Source organism: Haematobia irritans, chromosome 4 (assembly GCF_050003625.1).
Source record: "Haematobia irritans isolate KBUSLIRL chromosome 4, ASM5000362v1, whole genome shotgun sequence".
In the NCBI taxonomy this organism is placed as follows: domain Eukaryota; kingdom Metazoa; phylum Arthropoda; class Insecta; order Diptera; family Muscidae; genus Haematobia; species Haematobia irritans.
In genome coordinates, this window is record NC_134400.1 from 138,935,448 (window position 1) to 138,961,134 (window position 25,687).

General features: G+C 29.2%; 1 protein-coding gene across 4 annotated transcripts in view; it reads left to right on the forward strand.

The window, feature by feature from the left end:
* klar (klarsicht) overlaps positions 1 to 25,687 on the forward strand; it is a 609,907-nt gene that overhangs the window by 537,595 nt on the left and 46,625 nt on the right. For 3 of the 4 annotated variants that reach the window (XM_075304373.1, XM_075304374.1, XM_075304375.1), the window contains 2 exons: positions 18,537 to 18,725; positions 18,805 to 19,804. In XM_075304373.1, coding sequence (XP_075160488.1) covers positions 18,537 to 18,725; positions 18,805 to 19,804 — 1,189 coding nt within the window. Of the gene's footprint in view, positions 1 to 16,277; positions 16,300 to 18,536; positions 18,726 to 18,804; positions 19,805 to 25,687 lie in introns of those variants that run through there. The other variant, XM_075304376.1, reaches the window with a different exon arrangement.

Below are 25,687 nucleotides of genomic sequence, written 5' to 3' on the forward strand. Positions count from 1 at the left end.
AAAATTTTGTCAAAATTTAATTATTATAGAAAATTTTGTCAAAATTTTATTTTTATAGAAAATTATATCAAAATTTGATTGTTATAGAAAATTTTGTCAAAATTTTATTTCTTTAGAAATTTTTGTCAAAATTTTATTTTTATGGAAAATTTTGTCAAAATTTTATTTCTATAGAAAATTTTCTCAAAATTTGATTATTATAGAAAATTTTGTCAAAATTTTATTTCTTTAGAAAATTTTGTCAAAATTTTATTTCTTTAGAAAAGTTTGTCAAAATTTTATTTCTTTAGAAAATTTTGTCAAAATTTTATTTCTTTAGAAAATTTTGTCAAAATTTTATTTCTTTAGAAAGTTTTGTCAACATTTTATTTCGTTAGAAAATTTTGACAAAATCTTATTTCGTTAGAAAATTTTGTCAAAATTTTAGTTCTTTAGAGAATTTTGTAAAAATTTTATTTCTATAGAAAATTTTGTCAAAATTTTATTTCTATAGAAAATTTTGTCAAAATTTTATTTCTATAGAAAATGTTGTCAAAATTTTATTTCTATAGAAAATTTTCTCAAAATTTGATTATTATAGAAAATTTTCTCAAAATTTTAATTTTATAGAAAATTTTGTCACACTTTTATTTCTATAGAAAATTTTCTCAAAATTTGATTATTATAGAAAATTTTGTCAAAATTTTATTTCTTTAGGAAAATTTGATAAAATTTTATTTCTCTAAAAAAATTTGACAAAATGTTATTTCTTTTCAAAATTTTATTTCTTTAGAAAAATTTGACAAAATTTTATTTCTTTAGAAAAATTTGACAAAATTTTACTTCTTTAGAAAATTTTGTCAAAATTTTATTTCTATAGAAAATTTTTCCAAAATTTTATTTCTTTAGAAAATTTTGTAAAAATTTTATTTCTATAGAAAATTTTGTCAAAATTTTATTTCTTTAGAAAATTTTGTCAAAATTTTATTTCTATAGAAAATGTTGTCAAAATTTTATTTCTATAGAAAATTTTCTCAAAATTTGATTATTATAGAAAATTTTGTCAAAATTTGATTATTATATTTTATTTCTATAGAAAATGTTGTCAAAATTTTATTTCTATAGAAAATTTTCTCAAAATTTTATTTCTAAAGAAAATTTTCTCAAAATTTGATTATTATAGAAAATTTTGTCAAAATTTTATTTCTATAGATTTTTTTTTCAACATTTTATATGTAGAAAATTTTGTTAATTTTGTTAATTTTTTTGTTGTTTTATATATAGAAAATTTTTTTTTTAAATTTAATTTCTATAGAAATTTTGTGAAGTACCATTTAGTTAGAGAGGAATAACATGCAAAATCTACCAAAAAAATCAAGAATTCTACCAATCTACCAAACAGTAAAAAATCTGCTATTTTTGGTAGAATTCTACCAGCTGTGACAACCGTGGTCCCCTCAGTCGTCCTTCTATTGACATATTTGTTGTTCGCTCGGCAGAGGTTGCACTTTTGATCCGGTTTAAATAGTTATAAAACTCTATTTATTTAAAAAAATGATACTTATAACGATTGTAGTTTTATCAAATGCAAAAAAAAAATGAAACAAAACGAAAATTTGGAGGTGTCATTTCAAATGAAAAACGTTTCATTTAAAGTGAAAATGTAATAAAATTCCGGCTAAAAGGAATTTGTGAAGGGATTTAAAAGCGTCATTAGAAACGCGAAAAGCTTTCATTAAATTTGAAAAATATTTGATTTGGGTTAAAACAAAATGTTACATTTGAATTGCAAAATATTTCTCTTAAAGTGAAATTGTTATAAAAAGAGTTTCTGCTTCTATGCTCCCTTTAGACGAAACTTCTTTCATAAAATTCCGGCTAACCTTTATTTGTCTAAAGGTCTTAAATTTCATTTGATTTGAAAAAAGTTTCATTCGAATTGTAAACTATTTAATTTTAAATCAAAATGCTATAAAAAGTGTTTCGTCTAAAAGGGATTTGTGTGGAGGTCTTAGGGTCTCATTTGAAATGAAAACGGCTTCATTTGACTTGAAAATGGTTTCATGTGATTTGAAAAAAAGGTTTATTTGGATTTAATTTGAAGGGAAAATGCTATAAAAAGAGTTGCAGGGATTTGTTTAGAGGTCTTATAGTTTCATATGAAATGAAAATAGTTTCATTTTATTTGAAAAAAGTTTCATTTCGTTTGAAAAAATTGTCGATTGAATTGTAAAATGACTCATTTGGAATCAAAATGGTATAAAAAGTGTTGCGACTAAAAGGCATTTGTGTGGAAGTCTTAAAGTGAGGGAATATTTAAGTGGTTTTATTCAAGTGTCTTCTTATTTTTGTAAATATTTCCCTAAATATGAGGAACTTTATCTAAATGTGAAATGTTCGTATAAATATGCTTAAGCAGTTTATAAACTTTTAAATTTCTATAAAGAATGTAACAATAGATCACTTTTAAAGTTTACGTTTACTCCCCAACCCCAGATAGCAGCTTTTCAAAATTCCATTTGCCAGAGAATTCCAACTATTATCGAAATTTACCACTCTCTAATCATAAGTGTGTTTCGTGATTATTCTAGGACATATCAGTGTTATCAATTCGACTTATATGTACGAGTATCTCAATGAGACGTTTGGTGTCTATCGCTTCAACAACTATCAGTGCAGCTTTCTTCACCCAATCCATTTAACCTAAATGGTTGGTGCATCCGTTCATTGGGTTCCATTACTGGGTGACCATTTAAATTTATTACAACTAAATTTTCCTGAACATCTCACCTCATGCCCTGACCAAGTTTAAGCACGCTGTGCATGTCTGACTGCATGCATCTCTCTTAACAAATTGTCCAAGTCCAAGTCCTGTCCATTTTCCTGTTTTCACTTTAGTTTGGTGGTGTACAAGTGGGGTTCTCCATTTTTGCTTTGGCCTTTTTGTTCATGTATCGTGTCTATATTAGTTTCATATCGAATGAACGCAACGCAATCAGGAGCCTGATCCATATAATGCAGGAGTTTTTTTTTGTGGACTCTAAAGTTTAAGCTCTAAATTGGAGTTAATTGAGATTTAGTTTATGTTAAGATTTGTTTTCAGCTCTCCTGTGTTAACGAATATGCTAGATTTGATGATCAATATGTGGCACTTGCGAAAATGGGATGTGATTGAGCAAAAACAAATTGTGTGTTTTAAAATAGATTTAGGTAAAAAAATATAGTGAGTGATTTTTTTTTAAATATTGAGAATGTGAGTTCTTTATAAATAAACCAATATATTAAAGCAAAATATTAGTCAAATATCCTTTCTTACTCTTATAGCCACATAACAACATGTTCAAGCCTCTTATAAGAAAAATAAATTTTAAATTATTATTATATTCGAAGTATTAATTAAAATATTTTGGCCGCAAACAAGTGGAAAAGTTAAATGATCACGAAAAAATTTACCTGGTATTTGTGACCATACATACAAAAAAAGTTTCCGATTCAATCACGAAATAAATTGATCCAATAATTTTTTTAACTGAAATATCTTCAACCACAAAAATGATAGTATCAATTACAAAATTAATTGAAAGTCAATTTAAAAATTAATTGATCCAATTCAAAAATGAATTGATACTATCAATTTTTGTGATTCATTTTTGTTTCAATTAAAACATTTGTTGAATCAATTAAATTTTTAATTGAATATATTTCTTTTTAACTTAATTAAGACTTTAATTGGAAGCCGCCGTGGTGCAATGGTTAGCTTGCCCGCCTTGCATACACAAGGTCGTGGGTTCGATTCCTGCTTCGACCGAACACCAAAAAGCTTTTCAGCGGTGGATTATCCCACCTCAGTAATGCTGGTGACATTTCTAAGGGTTTCAAAGCTTCTCTAAGTGGTTTCACTGCAATGTGGAACGCCGTTCGGACTCGGCTATAAAAAGGAGGTCCCTTGTCATTGAGCTTAACATGGAATCGGGCAGCACTCAGTGATAAGAGAGAAGTTCACCAATGTGGTATCACAATGGACTGAATAGTCTAAGTGAGCCTGATACATCGGGCTGCCACCTAACCTAAGACTTTAATTGGAAAAATTTTCGTGATATTATTTTTTGTATACAATAAATCTGGGTCTATACACAAAAAAAGTTTACTTGGATTCACAAATGTTGACTTTCTCTTAAGGATTTTAATACTGATTCCGGGCCAAAGATGTGGCTTCTTTAAAATGAGAATATTTTTAGGGACCATTGTAACTTTAAATCTAGATCTCATTTATGGAATTTTCATCCACTTTTTGCGATATATTAATAAAACGATTCACGTAGAAACAAATGCGAGTTGAAATATCCACACTAAAAAAAACTGAACCCTCTATTTCATTAAAGCCAATTTAACTTTATTTTCAGTTCACGGAATTATTGTTTGGAGAAAATTTCCTTCACTTTAATAATTTTTGCGTACGTTAGTTAAATTAACCAAAAAGTTTTACTAAATCCCTACTTCTCACAAAATAGTTCATTATTTCTTAAAATTTGTAAATTTTTCTACAAATGCGCCCATCTTGAACTTCGTATGGCACTAAAGACATTCTTGCAATTTTGAAGTCCGATTTTTGTTTCTTTAACAAGTGAAAATAATTAATTATGTCTAATAAATTTTCTTGAATTTGTCGAAAAATATTTACGTTTTTTTGTGATATCGGCGTAATGTCAGCGTTTGTAATACTCTTTGGTAAAAATTTTTTAAAAATAATCTAAATTTTCTAAAATTAACCAAAACTTTTCTTCCTGGTGAGTTTACTGTTTTTTTCAGTGCAAATTATATCGGATACTTCAAAGTACAAAAATGTTTTCTTTATTCCAAAAAACTTTAAACCACAGATACAAAGTCTTCAAAATAAGTCTTAGTCTATATTTGAAGCGTTTTTATCTTAAATCTTAAGATTCAATATTTCAGTTAATTTAAGGAGGAGTTCTTTAACTCAGAAATGTTTTTCTTTACTTTAACCCTTTCACTACCGATGTCCACTTAGAAGGACATTCGAAAAAGACATCAAATTCTATTTTCCCACTTAGTTTCGATTTATTTCTCGATGTCATTTTAAAGTAGAGGCTTTAATCTAACTAAGCTATAAATATTTTCCATATTGGTGAGCATAAAAATACATTTTTATAAACTTGTTTAACAATAAACGAAAAATATGAAAATTTGAGACAATTTTTCTACTATATGTCTTTAGAAAATTGACATTTATACAAAAACTGTAGCTGATAATTTTTCGGATTCTTTTTTGTATTTTTTCTTACACTTTGAAAAATATTATAGACCAAATAGCGCTTCTTTTCGTAAGGCCATTTGGTCACAATTCAAGAATCAAATTTTCAGAACAAGCTCATATAGCTCTTGAAGTAATTGAGGTAGGATCTCAACATGACAATTTTTGTTTTACATGCTGTTAGTACTAGTAAAAACAAGCGAAAAATTAAAGTGTTTATCCTTAGGTTTATTTCGGTAGTGAAAGGGTTAAGGAAAATGTGCCTTAGTACAAAGGTATACGACTTTAGCAAAGTGGCGCAAATTTCCAAAATTTGTGTCCTAATTTAATTAAAATATTTTTTGAAGCAAAGATTATAAAATTTATTTTAATTAAATTTACATTTTTTTAAAGAAATTTTTCCTTAATATTGCCTAAATTGCGTATTCTTAAATTTAAATTGCATAATCTTTAATACAACGTAAATATTTTTTTTTTCAGTGTATATTGTTTCAAGTTCTATCATATAAATAATAGAAAATGTTTGTCGTATTTTGAGGACCATTCAACTGATTATTGCCACCATATTTTCTTCTCTGCCAGAAAACTCTTTTTCACAAGGACAAAATCGCAAAAATCGCTTCAAGAGTTTAATGTGTTACTTTAACAACGTAACTTGTTTGCCTCAAAAATATTGGTTTCTCGCCAAACATACATATACTTGCCGTAATCAGATACACAATTTCCGAGAAAAAAAAGCATGCTACATGTTCCCCGTCAAAGGTTTGCTTTTGAAATAGGTTTGAAGTGATCACTATCCTTTTCTGGATGTATACAGGGTATATGCGATTCGTTGAAGCCCAATAAACTTTTCACATACTTCTCCTCCTCTACTCCTCTTTCTGCATCTCCTCTGCGTTTGTCCTAACTCGAAAAAAAATTGTCATTTGTTGTGGTCATCGCCGCCATGGTGCTTGTCATCTAGACTAGAGTTACTATTAGACAATGTCGTTGTGTCGTTTATATTTTGCGTTAATTGGCCACGTTAAATCGCTTCTGACCATGTGTGTTCAGTGTTCATTTACTTAAAGTTTTTGTGTTTTTTTTATTTCGTTCAAGAGAAACATTTAATGGTCGCATGGGTTTTTCATTTTGCCATCACCTCTTATTTGTTGTTGCTTGACCGTTGATGTTTCTTATGCTGGTTTTATGCTGACTTGGTTTTAGTTTAGTTTTTTTTTGTTCAATATTTGTCATTAATTATCGCAAACACCCAATCTTGTTTTTAACCTCCTCATTTTCTCTCTTTCTGCCTGTCTTCCTTTAGTATTGAAGAGTTAAGTTTGAAAAACTAAAATTTATTTATAGCGGATTTTCTCACTCCCCTGTGAAAATGGTTAATTTCCATAATCTACAGGGTGAGAAATAAACGTTTAAAATTGATAAAGAAAAAATTACTAACACTCAGAAAAATTTAACTAAATGTATTAGTAGAGTACACAAATAATTATTAAAGTTAAGAAAACTTTCTCATTTTGTAGATTTTTTTTAACTAAAGGTGCACGGACTTTAGGGCCTCAAGTGCTAATTTCTACTTTTACTCAACTTGGCTAAGAAGTTCTTCTACATTGGTGACATCATTTCGTGATGAATCGGGTCCAATGTTGCCCACTCATCAGTGTTCATGACTGATTTGGACAATACATCGAAAAAATATCACCAAATGTGGTATCACAATGGACTGAATAGTCTAAGTGAACTACTTTAACCCATCACCAAACTTTTTCCAATAAACATTTTAATTGAATTTAAAAAAAAAATATTCAATTAAAATTTTAATTGGTTCAACAAATTTTTTAATTGAAATAAAACTCAATCACAAAAATTAATTGGATCAATTAATTTCGTGATTGAATTTTTTTCTGGGTATTGATCTAGCACCTAACTTTATTACTTTACAAGGTAATTTACGTTCGCAGAAACACGGTGACCGAACTCCAATTTTCATTTCTCGAACATTTGGAAGAGGATCACCGCTCTCCTCGAATTGTGTTTCGATGTCTTGATCTGGTTTCACAAAAATTTATATTTATATACTGATTTTCTATAGCAGATCCTATTTCTATAACATTTACATAAATACTTGTCAAACACTTATTGGGGATTTTTATAACGAATTTTAATTGAAATTGAGGATTTTTAGGGACGAAAAAGCATCCTACTATGGGGACAAGAGCTAGAGAAATGCTGGCAACACTAGAGACCATTTAATGAGAGTTTATGGAAGCACATGAGATGGCTACATCGCCTCAGAATTGCACGACGAAAAGAATATTTATGAGATCTAAAATCAATATTTCTATGTTGTTTTTTTTAGAGTGTAGAAAATAAAAAATAGGAAAAATGAATTCATCAGCGTTTTATTTTTCTCAGGGTGATTATTACTTTTATTACGCTACTGTAATCTTTTTTTTTTTGCTTGGAACCTTTTTTATTGCAAGTTTTTTAATGTTATTTTATTAGAAACATGGTAATTTAGTTTAAACCAACTTTACGAAAAATAAATTGTTTCCGTTGTGGAAAAAAGCATGACTGTATGGCAAAAGCAACGCATTGCGCTGTTTTTTATTTTTTTTAATATACCTTAATTATCAAGATCAAACTAGGGTAACATGTTTAAAGCAATAAAAAGTATAATGTAAAACCTACATCATGAGTTAATGTGGATATGACCTAAGAGTAATTAAAATATTTAACTTATAATAGTTTACGGGTTTATTGGAGAAATTTAAAGAAAATACTCGTAATGCTTTGTGGAAAACATAGAGACTAGTAACAGAAATAATTTATATTCCATATCTTCTTTCGTCTCAATTATAAGGGAACTTCTTCTTATAGCCACACGGGGAAAACCGGGAAAAAAGTTTCAAAATTTTTTTCAATATTTTTGAAAAAGTAGTTTTATACCGCATTCTAAAAACCTCATACGGTTCTCGTATTGTAAGCACGGTTACCACGCTTGGTAGAATTAGATTTTTTTCTGTTTGGTACATTGATAGAACTCTACCACAAATGAAATTTTTTTACCGCGTGGTAGATTGGTAGAATTCTTCATGTTTTGGTAGATTTTGCTAAATATTCCTCTCCAACTAACAGGTACAATATTTTCTATATAAATGACATGTTGCCTAAATTAATAAAATTTTGACAAATTTTTCTACAAAAAAAAATTGACACAATTTTCTATAGAAATAAAATTTTGACAATATCTTCTGTAGAAATAAAATTTTGACAAAATTTTCTATAGAAATAAAATTTTGACAAAAAAATTTTCTTTAAAAATAACATTTTAACAACATTTTCTATAAAGATAAAATTTTGACAAAATCGTGTATAACAAAAATGTAACAAAATTTTCTATATAAATAAAACTTTGACAAAATTTTCTATAGAAATAAAATTTTCTATAAAAATAAAGTTTTTACAAAATTTTCTATAAAAATAACATTTTGACAGAATTTTTTATAAAAATAAAATTTTGACAAAATTTTTTATAAAAATAAAATTTTGACAAAATTTTTGTATAAAATTAAAATTTTGACAAAATCGTCTGTAGAAATAAAATTTTGACAAAATTTTCTATAAAAATACAATTTTGACAAAATTTTCTATAAAAATAAAATTTTGACAAAATTTTTTATAAAAATAAAATTTTGAAAAAATTTTTATAAAAATAAAATTTTGACAAGATTTTTGTATAAAATTTAAATTTTGTCAAAATTTTTGTATAAAATTAAAATTTTGACAAAATCGTCTGTAGAAATAAAATTTTGACAAAATTTTATATAAAAATAAAATTTTGACAAAATTTTCTTTAAAAATAACATTTTAACAAAATTTTCTATAAAAATAAAATTTTGACAAAATTTTCTATAAAAATAAATTTTTACAAAATATTCTATAAAAATAAAATCTTGACAAAATTTGCTATAGAAATAAAATTTTGACAAAATCATCTATAAAAATAAAACTTTGACAAAATTTTCTATAAAAATATAATTTTTACAAAATATTCTATAAAAATAAAATTTTGACAAAATTTTCTATAGAAATAAAATTTTGACAAAATTTTCTATAAAAATAAAATTTTGACAAAATTTTTGTATAAAATTAAAATTTTGACAAAATTTTTGTATAAAATTAAAATCTTGACTAAATCTTCTGTAGAAATAAAATTTTGACAAAATTTTCTATAAAAATAAAATTTTGACTAAATTTTCTACACAAAAAAAAAATTGACAAAATTTCCTATGAAATTAAAATTTAGGGAAAATTTTCTATAAAAATAAACAAAATTTTTTATAAAAATGAAATTTTGTTGTTGTTTTTTATTGCAGCTTAAAACCATACACTGACTAAACTACAAGTGTAGCTTAACCAACAGAAGAAAAGAATGTTTGTCAAATTTATTTGGGCAAAGCCCTATAGACTGCAAGATGGTTGGATGGACGCACGTTTCGGAATTACCACATTCCTCATCAGCATCCTCTACTTGCAGCAAAACTATCAACCAATTATCAGAATAAATTCAGGCAGTTCATTAAACCCAACAATGAACCACACCTGAACCTTCCGAAAAAAGGTTTTGTATGATAGCCGGCTTATGCCGAAATAAATTCAAAACAAACATATCTCTTTTCCTATGCCACTGTCAAATCATCGATTTGAATTCAGTTGGCTGGGTTTATTTTGAGCGTGCTTCCTCTTCTTTTTCCTTTCGTTTTGTTTTGTTATTGTTGGTTTTGTTCTTTAAGCATTGTTGTTGTTTTTTTATTGCAGCTTAAAACCATACATTGACTAAACTACAAGTGTAGCTTAACTAACAGAGGAAAAGAATGTTTGTCAAATTTATTTGGGCAAAGCCCTATAGACTGCAAGATGGTTGGATGGACGCACGTTTCGGAATTACCACATTCCTCATCAGCATCCTCTATTTGCAGCAAATTTTGACAAAATTTTTGTATAAAATTAAAATTTTGACCAAATCGTCTGTAGAACTAAAATATTGATAAAATTTTCTATAAAAATAACATTTTGACAAAATTTTCTATAAAAATAAATTTTTGACAAAATTTTCTATAGAAATAAAATTGTGACAAAAATTTCTATAAAAATAAACTGTTAACAAAATTTTCTGTAGAAATAAAATCTTGACACAATTTTCTATAGAAATAAAATTTTAACAAAATCTTCTGTAGAAATAAAATGTTAACAAAATTGTTGTATAAAACTAAAATTTTGACTAAATTTTCTGTAGAAATAAAATTTTGACAAAATTTTCTATAACAATAAAATTTTGACTAAATTTTCTATAAAAATAAAATTTTGACTAAATTTTCTGTATAAATAAAATTTTGACAAAATCTTCTGTAGAAATAAAATTTTGACAAAATTTCCTATAAAAATAAAATGTTGACTAAAATTTTGACAAAATTTTCTATAAAAATAAACTGTTGACAAAATTTTCTATAAAAATAAAATTTTGACAACATTTTCTATAAAAATAAAATTTTGTTGTTTATTTGATTTCAGCTTAAAACCATGCATTGACTAAACTACAAGTGTAGCTTAGCCAACAGAGGTAAAGAATGTTTGTCAAATTTATGTTTGTACGAATTTATTTCGGCATAAGCCGGCTATCATGTAAAACCTTTTTTCGGAAGGTTCAAGTGTTGTTCGTTGTTGGGTTTAATGAACTGATAATTGGATGATAGTTTTGCTGCAAGTAGAGGATGCTGATGAGGAATGTGGTAATTCCGAAACGTGCGTCCATCCAACCATCTTCAAGTCTATAGGGCTTTGCCCAAATAAATTTGACAAACATTCTTTTCCTCTATTGGTTAAGCTACACTTGAAAAACAACAACAATGATTAAAGAACAAAACCAACAATAACAAAACTAAACAAAATAAAATAAAATTTTGACCGGTTTTTGGTAAAATTTGCTCCAAATTTTGGTAGATTATTTTTGGCTCGAGTGGCAACCGTGATTGTAAGACCAAAAATCTTTGTGTGTCAGTGTATTCGAACATTGTGAAAATGAATACTTTATATTCACGTCCATTATAATTATTGTAATTTGCGAATGTAAAATAATTATAATGTAAAAATATTATCTCAAATAATTTGTTTTTTCGTGAAAAATTGTCTTTTACTGTTTTTTTTTTTTTGATATTTTTTGTTCATTTATTAAAACCATTTTTAACAATGTGTTGAGTTTTGCAAATTTATCAAATGTGGTTCTTAGTATCGTAAAAAACGAACGGAATATGATATCATCAGCTATATTTTATTCCATAGTAGCGTTTCTTTTTGGTTGTTAGTGTTATTTTCATAACTTTTTATAAATTATCAAAGTTTCTTTTTAGGGTCTATAGAGTATCTATGTGTGTGTGTTTTTTTTTAATATTCACTATCCTCTATAAAAACAAAAAAATATTGTATATGTGTACATTTCCGTTTTCCAATACAAAAAAAAATACACGCAGAGAAGAAACATGATTGCCACAATCATATTCGAAGAGCAAAATAATATGATAGCAGCTATTTTTGCGGCGACCATGTAACATTTTAACCTGCAACCATGTTGGCTCAGTGAACATGGTTCTAAGAAAAATACAATTGTCCTCATCTAAAATGTTATTATATTGATAAAAAGAATTTTGTTTCCATTAAAAGACAATGGTCACGATCTAAAATGTTATGTTATTCGTCAAAAATGTTTTTCTTCTAGTTAAAAGAACATGGTCACAACCTAAAATGTTTTGATTTTTATGAAAAAACTTTTTTCGTCGTCGAAAAAAGGACGCCACTTGAGAAAAGAAAACACAAAATCAACTTTATTTATTTGTTTTTATTTATTTATAAACTAATTCATTGTTTGTTTGTATTTATAATGTCGTGCAAGCAAACTTCACATATTTTTACACACTCTAGTTTGGTTCAATTTCAACAATAAGTAATCATTCCATATTTACTTCGTGCCCATAAAATGTACAAACGCAGACATCATGTAACTGCAAATAAAAATAAATTATACCATATATCAAAATGCAGAACAAAAACCAGGTATATTTTTTTTCAATTACACTTTCCTTTTTTGTATTCACATAAAACCACGTGCCATTTCTGAATAAATAAATTAACACAAAACACAATAATTCCGTATTCTCCGTCCATTCCAAGAAACAATCAACACACGACTGACGCGCAAAATGAAAATCGTGTGTACCTGCTCAATGTTTTTATAAAATTCTTGTCGCTGCAAAAAAATTAAAAAATTAAATGGTCACGAAAACAATGTACATGGTCTTTATGGCCATGTAATGGTTGTAGACATGTCTATACGTAAACTATAAAAATATTTTTTTCTCTGCAAAAAAGTCAAAAAATTGAATGGTCAGATACATGATTTTCCTGACCATATAATGGTCTCAAATTCTATCATTTAAATAATAGAACATGTTTGCGGCATTTGAGAACCATTTAAATGCTTATTACCAACATATATTTTTCTCCGCTCGAAAATTATTTTTACAAAGACAAAATACATGGTTTTCGCGACAATTACATACTCTAAATAAGCATTAAATGGATGCGGCAACCATGTCCAAACATGTTTTTTCTGTGCGTGTACTTAAAAAATCTATAGAATTACAAACAATCGGCCCCAACACAAACCCCAACTCCCATTTCGTATTTCATTTGAATTTGACTTGAATGTTGAGAAGTCATTTGAAACTCTATAAAACACTATAAAAAACACAAAGCTAAATAGCCAACGTTTCGCTCCAAATAATTTAGACTAATTTGTAATTTCATTTAATCTACATGTGTTTTCCAATTTTATGTTAATTTTGGGTTTTGTTCTAGTTTTTGTTTTTTTTTTTTGCTACCACTTAAGCGAGTTATTTCAACATGCATTCATTGTTAGTTGATTTGAGCTTCACTCCCTTTAGAATAAAATACAATAAATCGAAATTGTTGCTAAAACAAAGGTTAATTATATCAGTTCCAGAGTTTGTAATTTATTTCACGTCAACGCATTGAAGGTTAAAATCATTTAAGGTCATATATGACATATTGGGAAAATTGCAACTACAGTAGATAACGGATATAAGAAAGTCAGAAAAAAAAACAAAATTTTTTGTTTATAAGAAAATGTTTCTTTTGTATGGACCTAAGATTTTATTTTCTTATATAAATACGACTATATTTTATATAGAATAAAAAAATAAAAATCAAGTTATACCTTTATAAGTGTACATAGTTTCGTTTGCTTTTCTGTTGTTCGTGATAGTAGTTCGGTAATTGATTAACAGTCCAGCAAAAAAAGCGTCGCCAAAAAAGTAGTGAAAATGTTCTTTTTGGATCCGGAAGTGGTGCAAAATTGGCGCAGAAGCGATGATTTTAACATGGGCTTGTCATAGGACGGATGTCCACCATTTCAATAACCGTTGCACTGAATTTGCATCACTTCTTAAGGTGTGATGCGAATCCAGTGATTTATATGTGAATTAAGAAATTTTATGATATAAATAATTTTAAAAATTTTTTTATGATTTTTAATGCATTATAACGCTTGTCTGGAACGTTTGACATCAAATATTTTCAAAAATTCGCAATTTTTCTAGAAAGCATTTAGCATTCTTTTCCGCAAAATTTAAATAATTTGCACTATTTTATTAATTTTTAATCTGTTTTTAACCCATTTGAAACAATAAAATTTTAAATTTCCCATTAAAAATATGAAAAAAGCGAGTTATAAAAATTTTACTCAAATGAACTTCCTGGTCAGTTAAAATAAAGAACATCTTTGGGAGGACATTTTTGGAAGCGCTTTTAAAGTTGGGCTTTTAGAAAAACTTCAAATTTGTTTGCTGGGAGGATTTAAATATATTTTTATTTTTCTTTTATTGATATAAAAAGATTTCCATGTTGCTGATTTTAATACCGTTCGATCCCATACTGTTTTAAACAAATTTCAAAGATTCGTGTACTAAATTTAAATAAAAAAATCTGAAAACAAATATTATGGTCTTTTTTTAATTAACAATTCTTTATTTTAAAGAAATTTGTCCTTAATATTGTGTAAATTGAGATTCGGATTCCTTTACTTAAAAATTAATAGAAATTCACTGTAGATACAAACAATTTTTTCCGATTCCATCACGTTTTTGATTGCTAAAATTTTTTAATTGAAAAGTCTTCAGTCACGAAAATTATAGTAGCAATCACAGCAATTTAATTGGGCATTAAAAAAATACTTGATTAAAAAATTAATTGATTTCATTAGCAAATTGATTTTTATTGCAAAACTTTATTATTATTATTTATTTTTTCATTAAAAACGTAACTATTTTCAATTACTTTTTTAACTAACTTAGTGTTTTTAGTTTAATTAAAAATTGAATGTTTGAAATAAATTTTAAATTAAAAATTTAAACAACAATCCATTAATTTTGTTTACCTGACCCAATCTTCCGAGTTTGATTAAAAAGTTAAATGTCTCAATTAATTGTTTTTAATAATCAATTTATAAACTTTCATCATTTTAATTAACTTAATGTTTCTATCTTGATTAAAATGCTAATTGTGTTAATTAATTTATTAATTGAAAAATTTTTCAACTTCAATCAACTTTTTAATTTAACTGTTGGTGATATATATATATTTTTGTATGTAGCGTAGTCGTGGAAAAATACCAATAACCAAATAAAATTTTCTTGTAGGAGTTTTATTTTCAAAAGGATTGTCATCAAGCGTGATTGCAATGAAAAAAAGCATGTCCGGTTCCGGTTGAACGTCTTTTGGGCAAGGAAAAACTTTATATCAGAAAAATTCTAAACAAAGTCGTATTCGTATTTTAAAGACACGAAATTTTTGGCCTCACGACAATATTTTTTTCAGTGTGTAAAATTGTGTATTTATCAGTTCTTCTTATTATGCGAACCGTTTTCTTCAAAAACACCAAATAGACATGGTGTTTCGATAAAATTTTCTTATATGCGTTTTTTTCTTATATGAGAAAACTGGATTGCTTGCTTTACAGTAGGTTACGGATATAAGCACAATCCGTAACCTACTGTAAAGCAAGCAATCCAGTTTTCAATCGACCTATTTATTGTAATAAATATATACATCCCAGTATATGGACCCTGCTATAACCTAGCGCATGATAGTTCATTGAACTGTAAATCTATAAATTTCTCAAAATTTCCTAAAAATGCAATTATTTCATGTTTACACCACACTTATTGGGGCAATAACAATACACTGCTGATACAATGATTGATTACTTTCCTTCGATTATTACTGGGAAATTAGGTTTGCAAAAAAAGTAAATTATATTGTATTTGATAAAGATGAGATCATCGAAATTTCTATAAACTACCTCAAGGCAGAAGGGGCACTATCGCAAAAAACTGGACGAATCAGTAGATCATAAAATATACACATGCCTCAAACACTTCCAGAACATCACAATTTTTATACACGATGTTATACAAGAAACGACTACAGAAAAAAAAACTTATCAAATTGATAAATAATTAATAATTCATTATCTTTGTTTTGCGGAAAATAACATACATATGAGCGGCGTGAAACAGCAAAGACAAGTTCCAAGCAAAATCCATATTAAAAAGAAATTCACCTTCTCCCGAAGGCAAGTGCCAAAACACGTCAGACGATAGAAGAAAAGTGTGAGAATTATGAGGGGCTTGCTATTCACACCCCTTAAAATCTGATAAGAAACCACTTGATAATACATGACAACCATTGCGGAGAAATAGCCAGACCAGACAAAAGGGTGTAAACATTGTCTGGCAGAGATGAAGATTGCAAGTAGATTTCATTGTTCTCGTATGTGGAACTTTTGATTTTTTGCCTTTTAGTCATTCGCTAGACATTTACCGGAAAGCATAATATTAATATTTGCCAAAACAAGTTTTAAAGCGGATCTCTGTCATTTTAGGATATCAAGGAGTGGGTCTCTACGTGTCAACAAAGTTAATAAGAACACTGTTCTTCGTCATCTGAAACATTCTGAAACTTAGTCAATGTGAACAAAGAACCATATAACGTAGATAAAATGAGACCGATATAAATTCTATTATTATTGTTTTCTCAGGGGAGCTGATATATAATGCAATAAAGTAAAGCGCTATATTTTTTTTTTTAAGTTATTGTTCAAAAGCACAAATGTCGGAAATAACACCAATTTCTTGGAATAAATTTAGGTTTGTTCGTTTTGGCAACCTTTGGCAGGAATTATGGCCTTCAAGCGACCGACAAAGTTATCATATCATCGCTGCATAAAAGTAGCTATGCGGTATTTTGGACCGATCCCATCGAAGCATCGTATGGAGATGATCGACACTCTGGTATTTTTTTTTTTGCTTTACTCTCTAAATGGGAGCCACCGTGGTGCAATGGTTAGCATGCCCGCCTTGAATACACAAGGTCGTGGGTTCGATTCCTGCTTCCACCGAACACCAAAAAGTTTTTCAGCGGTGGATTATACCACCTCAGTAAGGCTGGTGACATTTCTGAGGGTTTCAAAGCTTCTCTAAGTGGTTTCACTGCAATGTGGAACGCCGTTCGGATTCGGCTATAAAAAGGAGGTCCCTTGTGGTATCACAATGGACTGAATGTGGTATCACAATGGACTGAATAGTCTAAGTGAGTCTGATACATCGGGCTGCCACCTAACCTAACTCTCTAAATGCCACAGGCGCAAAAGTCCAACGGATTGAAGTCCGGAGAGTTTGGTGACCATTGTGCACTAGAAATTAAGCGAGAGACCTCATTTTTATGCCATTCTCGGCTGAAGCTTGCTGAGTGCGCTGGTGCCGAGCCTGGTTGGACATTTTCCCAATAACATCTGCCGTTACAGCGGCCCTCACAACCATGTTATTTTCTCGGACACTATGTATCTGATTTCCACAACCATTTTATGTTTGGCGAGAAAACAACATGTTTGCGAAAAACATGTTACGTGTTCACCATCCTACTCTGGATATATAACACTGCCAGTACCACAGTACCGAGAAATGTTACGAAAAACAAAAGATTTATTCACATTTAAATACTGGAGGGCTCTACAGATAGCCATTTGTGGTCTTCTAGACAAATATAAAACCATCACACTATCACGCTTCTATTCCAATAAGAATAACATATTTTCTGAATGCAATAGATCAAAATGCCTTTGTAAGGTTGTAAAAAATAATTTGAACTGTCACTGGAATAAGTCTATCAGCTGTCAGAAATGATAGCAACCTGAACTTGGTTGCATTGCATATCAGCCACCCTGTATTGTTTATACATGTTTTCTTGTTGTTACATCCAAAAACATCCAATCTAATGTGTGAATACTATACACGGATCTGAGATGGAAAACATGTTGCTTTTATTTTGAACGCATATTTGATTCCGATTCCGATACACCACTCACTGTAAATTTTCAACTGTGTGTCAAATTCAAATCAACTTCATTGCTTATGCGTAACGAATTCTGTTCTCTTTTTCTTTGGCAAAACATATTTGATCTTTTGACCCCTCAAGCCATGAGAGTGTGTAAAGTCATTGTTTGACAAAATGCAATTTCACCCTAATTTAGATTGTATATGTTTGTCATTCTCTCTCTCGTTCTCTTTCTCTCTTGGTCTCTTTTTATGAGTCTAATTTTCACCGTTAACTACTAAGCCCAACTTAATTCCAGGCAATAGTGTTGTAATGGGACCAATCTTGTATTAGCTTGCCTTTATTTTTGTTGTTGATGGGTGAGAAGAGGGGATTTTTCAAATGTAGGGTGCATTTTGTAACTGTCATAAACTATGACCAGTTGCTTTGTATTTTATTATGATTATTTTTTTATTATGGTCGCTTCTTTCTTTATGATTGAACATTAGTTTCGTTGCCGTCGTAGTTTTGCTATTGTTGTCATCACCATCACTCGTGTTTTATTAATTGTATGTTTTGTTTTTGTATTTCTCAATCATTTCTACTTGTTTTCATATACATACATACGTTTTATTTTGTTTTTTCCTTTGATATTCTCATGTGTATTAATTTCGATGTTGTTGCTCTCTTTTTTCCATTTTCCATTCATCCATGCCTTCTCGGTCGGTGCCTTTGGATTGTTATTGTTGTGGGATTTGCCGCCTTGTTCTCTTCGTCTCTTTTGGTATACGACGGACTCTCACCAACCAACAAACCATAACAACAATAATAATATAAACAGGGTAAAGTATCGCATGAATCCATCAAACAGTTGGTACTCGAAGCAGAGCATTTAGTACGTGACGAAGCTTTGAAAACACCAACCAAGCCAAAGCAGCATTCCATCAATAGCAGTGGTCTAGTGCAGATATCGTCGACCATTAAAAAACGTGAAGTCAGTATAATGCCGGGTCCCATCAAGCGAGTTCAGGTGAGTGTACACACACACACAGTCAGAGACAGACAAACCACAACTAATTATCCACAACATTGTTTTTTGTTTTTGTTAGGAATGGCTCGAACATCAACCCTCAACACCGGCTCAATTGAAATCGTCACACACACAACAGGATCAAAATCATTTGTTAGTACCTTCGCCTGTGAGTTTGGCGGCAGTTAGTCCCGCACGTACCGATGATTGTGAGGCATCGGGCGAAGCCTCCGAAACCGATTCCATACCACAACACTGTTCAGATGATACATCGGAAGGTTTTACTGAATCTATTGCCACTTGCATGCAAACTAGCACCAATTCCTATGGCAATTCCACTGAACGCATGGGTGGTTCAGCTGAACCAATGGTGGTAGCCAGTAGCAATCAAAGTCTGAATGTTAAGGTGGTCAAACGCCAGCAGACACGTCGCAAGTCGGAGAGACCCTGGTCGGTATCTTGCCTATCGCAACTGACCACCGATGCCAAGCAAGTGGCAGCCAAAGTAAGCACCATTACCAATGTCCAGTCCGGTTTGGCTTCACATTCGATAAGTGAATCGGCCTTGGACTCTTTGTCGCCGGGTAGACCACGCACCTCCTCAACGGCTGCCGCAGTCAAAAGCTACGATAGCAAGGGTTCCTTAAAACGGCGTAAGACGCGCAAGAAGAAACTCAACTATGCCTCCAATGCAGGCAAAAAATCCGAAACCAATTCGGAAGATAATCAACAACAAACGGCTGAGTTGAGTAAACATCCACAGCCTATGCTATTGCAGTCTTGCGAATCCATGACGCCTCAACAAATGGCAGAAATTACCCAAGCTTTGCTACAACTACAAAATAGCAACGGCAGTGTTAACACCTCAGAACAAATGGTATACAATTGTCCCACTGCTGGAACATCAACAGCTATGGCAAACAACCATACCACTGGGGAGAGTGGTACAGAGGAGAATCATTTGATGAAGCCCAATTTCCGTGTGGGTTCCATTACAACCGCCTACATGACCAATGAGGCACGTTTGGGCTCCTTGGCCAAACTGGCCAATTACATGAACGACGAGGAACAACTAGGAGGTGAGTAGCAGTGAAGCAATAGTAGTTGCCAAAGAAGTGTATTGTGCCTCTAGGATGATTTATTTCTTTCATAAGTTTATTACATTTGATTTTATGATTATGATTTATACTCTGTTCAAGCATTGGCACCCAGTCTTTTTTTTTTTTTTTTGGAAAAGAGTATTAACTCAAAATGATGAACTCACAGAGATAAGTTGTCATTTTAAAAGAATTGCTTAGAGATTGATCATATTGAAGCAGTTCGGGAAATGTCAAACTAAGAATTGTCGAACAAAAATGTCCACACAGAAAAAAAATCACGAAATGTTTTCCAATTGAATTCTTAATTGACTTTTAAGACATATTCAATCAAAAATTTAATTGATTCAATAAATTGTTTAATTGAAACAAAAATCAATCACAAAAATTAATAGTTTCAATTAATTTTGTAATTGACTTTCAATTAATTTTTTTTTTAATTGATACCATCATTTCTGTGATTGAAGACATTTCAGTGAAAAATTAATGGGATCAATTAATTTCGTGATTGAAGATAAAAATATTTTTTGGGTGACAAAAGTAAAATGCTTGTAGCAGAGAGTTTTTACTGCTTCAAAGAATGAGGCAACCGACAAACATTTCATGATCCGAAAGAAGCAAGGTCACATATATCAATACACCAAGAAAATCGTGTTACATCCAGTGAACAATGATTAAGAGTTTTCTTTTCTGAGGAATGAAATTTCACACAAACACAGTCTTCTATTGACTCCAAAAAAAAAAAAAATTCTTTAAAAGCGAATTAAAATGTTTAGAGCAAATTGTGAAATCGTTGAACATAAATAAGAAAATGGGAATTTCGTTTGTTTAAAAATTCCCTCCAGAAGGAAAAGTATTTTTTCTTTGGGAGTGCCAAACTAAGAATCTGTCAAAACAAAACATGAGCCTATGTTGATACCCTAATACCCTATGGTGCTAATCGAACTTTTCACGAAGTTTCAAAGTTTTATGAAAAAAACTTGATTTTGGCCTACATAAAAAGTTGATTAGTCGATTTGAGTCTATTCTATAATATATCAAAAAACTTGAACCAAAGAACCAAGCCTCAAAAATCTTAATTTTCGATGAGTCAAATCTTCATACTCCCTCATGTTCCGAATAAATAGACGAACTAAATCGACTAAAGAACTAAGTTTAAGTCAATCAGTATTAAAAATTGAGGCCTCGACCAATTCCATCGCAGGACAAGATATGTGATCCGATGCATTATAATAGGAGAAGGATAGTACTATATTGCTGACCTGTGGTACACCTTCTGAAGCCCAGAAAATGGTGATCATCCCCTTTTCGGCCAATCTGAGGTCTTCCGTAACAATGGATCCATATTTATCGACTGTCATGAAATTACGCAGAAACATCCTTGGATTCCGCAAAAATAAACGGAAAAAATTATCTTTAAAGGCTGTACTTGTTGTTCAGTGTGAGCAAAAATGGAACCTATGGGACCGACACGTTTGTCATGCCTGAAATTTCTCGCAGAGTATTCTCCACGTGATCCTTTTCAGATATCGGTAGTCTGCCATAACGATATCCTACATCCTCAAAAAAAAAAATCGCTTCGGTAACATATACCCCAAACACATTTTGCTTCAAGCATATATATTTTCAGGATTGGTCCAAACAAAATATTGTTTGTATTATTCAAACATATTATGTTTCACCTTAGGGCATACACTGGTAAAAAAAATTAATGAAATTTTCTTTGTGTGGATATATTTTTAAGGCGCCATTATTTTACTTGCAGCCAGGGTTGCCAATTTGGTCCGATCGGACCAAAATTTTTCCAAACAATTTTTTTTAATTTTTAAATTTGGTCCGATGGTCGGAATTTGGTTGATTTTGGTCCATTTTCATCAAATCATTAATTCTTCAAAATTTTCTATAGACATAAAATTTTTACAAAATTTTCTGTGGAAATAAAATTTTGAGAAAATTTTCTGTAGAAATAAAATTTTAACAAAACTTTCTATAGAAATCAAATTTTGCCAACATTTTCTATAGAAATAAAATTTTGCCAAAACTTTCTATATAAATAAAATTTTGACAAAATTTTCTATATAAATAAAATTTTGACAAATTTTTTTAGAAATAAACTTTTTTCTACAGAAATAAAATTTTGACAAAATTTTCTATAGAAACAAAATTTTGACAACATTTTCTATAGAAATAAAATGTTGACAAAATTTTCTATAATAATAAAATTTTGACAAAATTTTATATAGAAATAAACTTTTCTATCGAAGTATAATTTTGGAAAAATTTTAGCTCTTGAAATGATATTAATTTAATTTGGAAAAATGGTCCGCTGGTACGAATTTTGGTCCAATTTCGGAAAAATGTTGGTCCAAAATAAAAATTCATTGTAGCAACGCTGCTTGCAGCATACTCTCTACCCACAAAAATTTTTTTTTCTAATTCAGTCACGAAATTAATTGATCTAATTAATTTTTAATTGAAATGTCTTCAATCACAGAAATGATAGTATCAATTAAAAAATTAATTGAAGGTCAATTAAAAAGTTAATTGATCCAATTAAAAAATTAATTGATACTATTATTTTTGTGATTGATTTTTGTTTCAATTAAAAAAAATGTTGAATCAATTAAATTTTTAATTGATTATTTTTTAAAACTCAATTAAAATTTTAATTGGAAAAATTTTCGTGAAATTTTTTTGTGTGTAGGTCTCCCTTTCTAAACACATATATGTTAATAGGCTATTTCTAAATTAATATATGTTTGCATCTAAGCATATTATATTTACAAACATTTTATGTCCCAAACATAATATGTTCTAACATATTAACATGTATGTCTCAAACATGTTATATGCTTGCACTTAAAAATATTTTGTTAAAAAATTTTAGTTCCAAACATATAATTTTTACACCCAAACAGTCTTTTTCGTCCGTGTAGTTTTTTGGTCTCTTTATCCTCCGTTATAGATATTCTCGTAAGATCTAACCGTGGCTCATATATAATAGACGTGCAGCCACTTGGATATCGTTAAAATTTTTTTTGACAACATTTTTGCGGCTCCGTACAAAAATATCATTTTGCTCATGAAACGTGTATACATACGAATATTTATTTGTTAACATCACAAATATTATAGACATTAACATAGTAAAACATTTTAATTTTTAATTAAATTTGAGTTAAAATTTTGAGTAACTGGTGCAGTGCGATTCTTTAATTTTTAAATTAGTTCCATAGATTTTTTTTCTTTTTTTGTTTAGTTATTCTAGTTATTTTCTGTTGAGTATTATTTTTCTTTCTATGCGTATATGCAATGTTATTTATGTATTAATGAAAAAACAAAAATCTTTTATATACTAAACTTTTAATCTTCACATTTCAAGCTGTCACTCCTGTACCACAAACACTCAAATCAAGAGGTATTTCGACACAACGAGTAGAACTTTGCCAGAAACTTTCCTTATATCCTATTGTAGATTTAGACATGTAGTTCAATTGATGATAAATAGATAGACACTTTATCTTGTAGAGACATAGTTTTGAATAACAAATAACAAATTTATAAATCATAAACCATAAAATATATTTTTATTTATTAGCGATCAATATAAACCAAGATCTTACTTATTGGGATCTTCAGTTTCATGGCAAACAAAATTTTCATCGTATAATTTCTTATATCACATTTCATTTCCCAAGAAGGTATTTTGAGGTTATATATACATAGTCTATAACTAAAGAAATCTGTTGGTAGGACTGAATAGTCTAAGTGACCCTAAAAATAACAGGCTGCCAATATACCTAACCTAACTTAACCGCTGAAAAACTTTTTGGTGTTCGGTCGAAGCAGGAATCGAACCCACGACCTTGTGTATGCAAGGCGGGCATGCTAACCATTGCACCACAGTGGCTTATATCGAGTCACCAAACACTCGTTAAAAGTTATGATGAAGCAATTGAGTTAATTAAGTTAGTACACTCATAAAAAAAACAGTCTGCGAAAACAGCAGTCGGGGTTTGATGTTTTATTGTTCTTATTCCTGATCTGCCAAATACATTTTTTTTTTAATTTTTTTGGTTTGAAAATGTTACCCAAAAAATATTCAATTTTCTAAATGCGATCAGCAAACATTTCGTTCGCTTCGTTATGTCTCAATTTAAGAAAATTTCAGAATTTGTAGCAAATACCAGACAGATTGTTTTATTGTGGCTGAAACAATTTTTTTGATTATTTCAGCCAAAGGAGGAGGAGCAGACAAAGTTTGCTAAATTAGCGAACAGCAAATCTTTTCTATTTTTCCACAGATTTTCCCCCTATTATGTTAATTTTAAACAATTTTTTTGATTGTTTCAGCCAAAGGAGGAGGAGCAGACAAAGTTTGCTAAATTAGAGAACAGCAAATCTTTTCTATTTTTCCACAGATTTTCCCCCTATTATGTCATTTGTTTTTTTTTTTGTGTTTACTGCCAAATTATTTGGGTGTATATTTTCTTGCAGCGTTTTATTTAACATCAATTGGAAGAAATGACGAAATGTCCATATTTCATAGTCATTTTCAGCAAACTGACTTTCTAAGATTGTTTTGTTTTTTTACAAAACTGCAAAGTGTTGCAGTAATTCGTTGCCTGAAATTATCTGTTATCTGCTGTCTCTGTAGTCTCTGTATTTTATTTTATAAAATATTACATAAATTTCCCCAATTTTGAATACACACAAAATTTTTTTTTTTCTGATTCAATCACGAAATTAATTGATCCAATTATTTTTTAAATAGAAGTGTCTTCAATCACAGAAATGATAGTATCTTTTAAAAAATTAATTGATACTAACAATTTTTGTAATTGATTTTTGTTTCAATTAAAAAATTTGTTTAATCAATTAAATGTTGAATTGAATATTATTTTAAAACTTAATTAAGACTTTAATTGGAAAAAGTTTTCGGGAAAATTGTTTCTGTGCAGAAATTCTAGTCAAAGCCAGCCTACAAAATCTTTCAAAGTTTAAGTCTCAAAGGTTGAGGATTCGTATTTAGAATTTTTTAAATATTGTACATACATAAATGTTTTCCACTATATCTAATGTAACATAGAAAAACATTCTCATTTAAAGAGTCATCTCTTGCCATTCGAAATAAATATTGGAACTTATTAATTGTATGTTTATATTCCTCTGTAGGAAAATATTAAAAAGAAATTTTTTTCTGTTTTGATCAGTAGTCATTTTCTCTAATCACATTGTAGATTCAAAGCGCTGAGTGCATGGTCAGCATTTTCTTTATATATTGTCATCGAGTACAGTTGTGGTCAAAGCGATTTATTTTAAATCGCGATTCTTTATTTATATAAAGTTTACTATGAAAAAGTCAGTAACATAAACTCTTTTCAATACGGAATAGAATCAGTATCTATCCAAACAAAAAAAACATATCACTAAATTTTTTCAATGAAAAATTTAATAGAAATTGAAAACAAAATTTAATTAAGAATTTAACTGATAAAAATAAACATTAATCTCTGTGAAATCCGTTTTGCAACAATTTAAAAGACTTAAAAAAAATACGATTTATTTTTATCTATTGCAAGAATTATATACATGTAGCATCGGACACCGACTTCCTCTTGTTTACAGTGTTTTTTGTATGACTGGTATAAAGCAATTTTATGTCTGTCTTAAGTTTTATACTTTCTTCTTTTCAAATACACATGTTGTTTTTCTTTATGTTTTTCACATATGCTATTCTTCTGACCACAACTGTATATCTAATACGGACATTGCTTGTAGAATTTTTTCGTTTATTTTATATATAAACAAAACGCAAACATATCAATAAATTAATTTTCCTCTTCTTTTTTTTCTCTCTCTCTG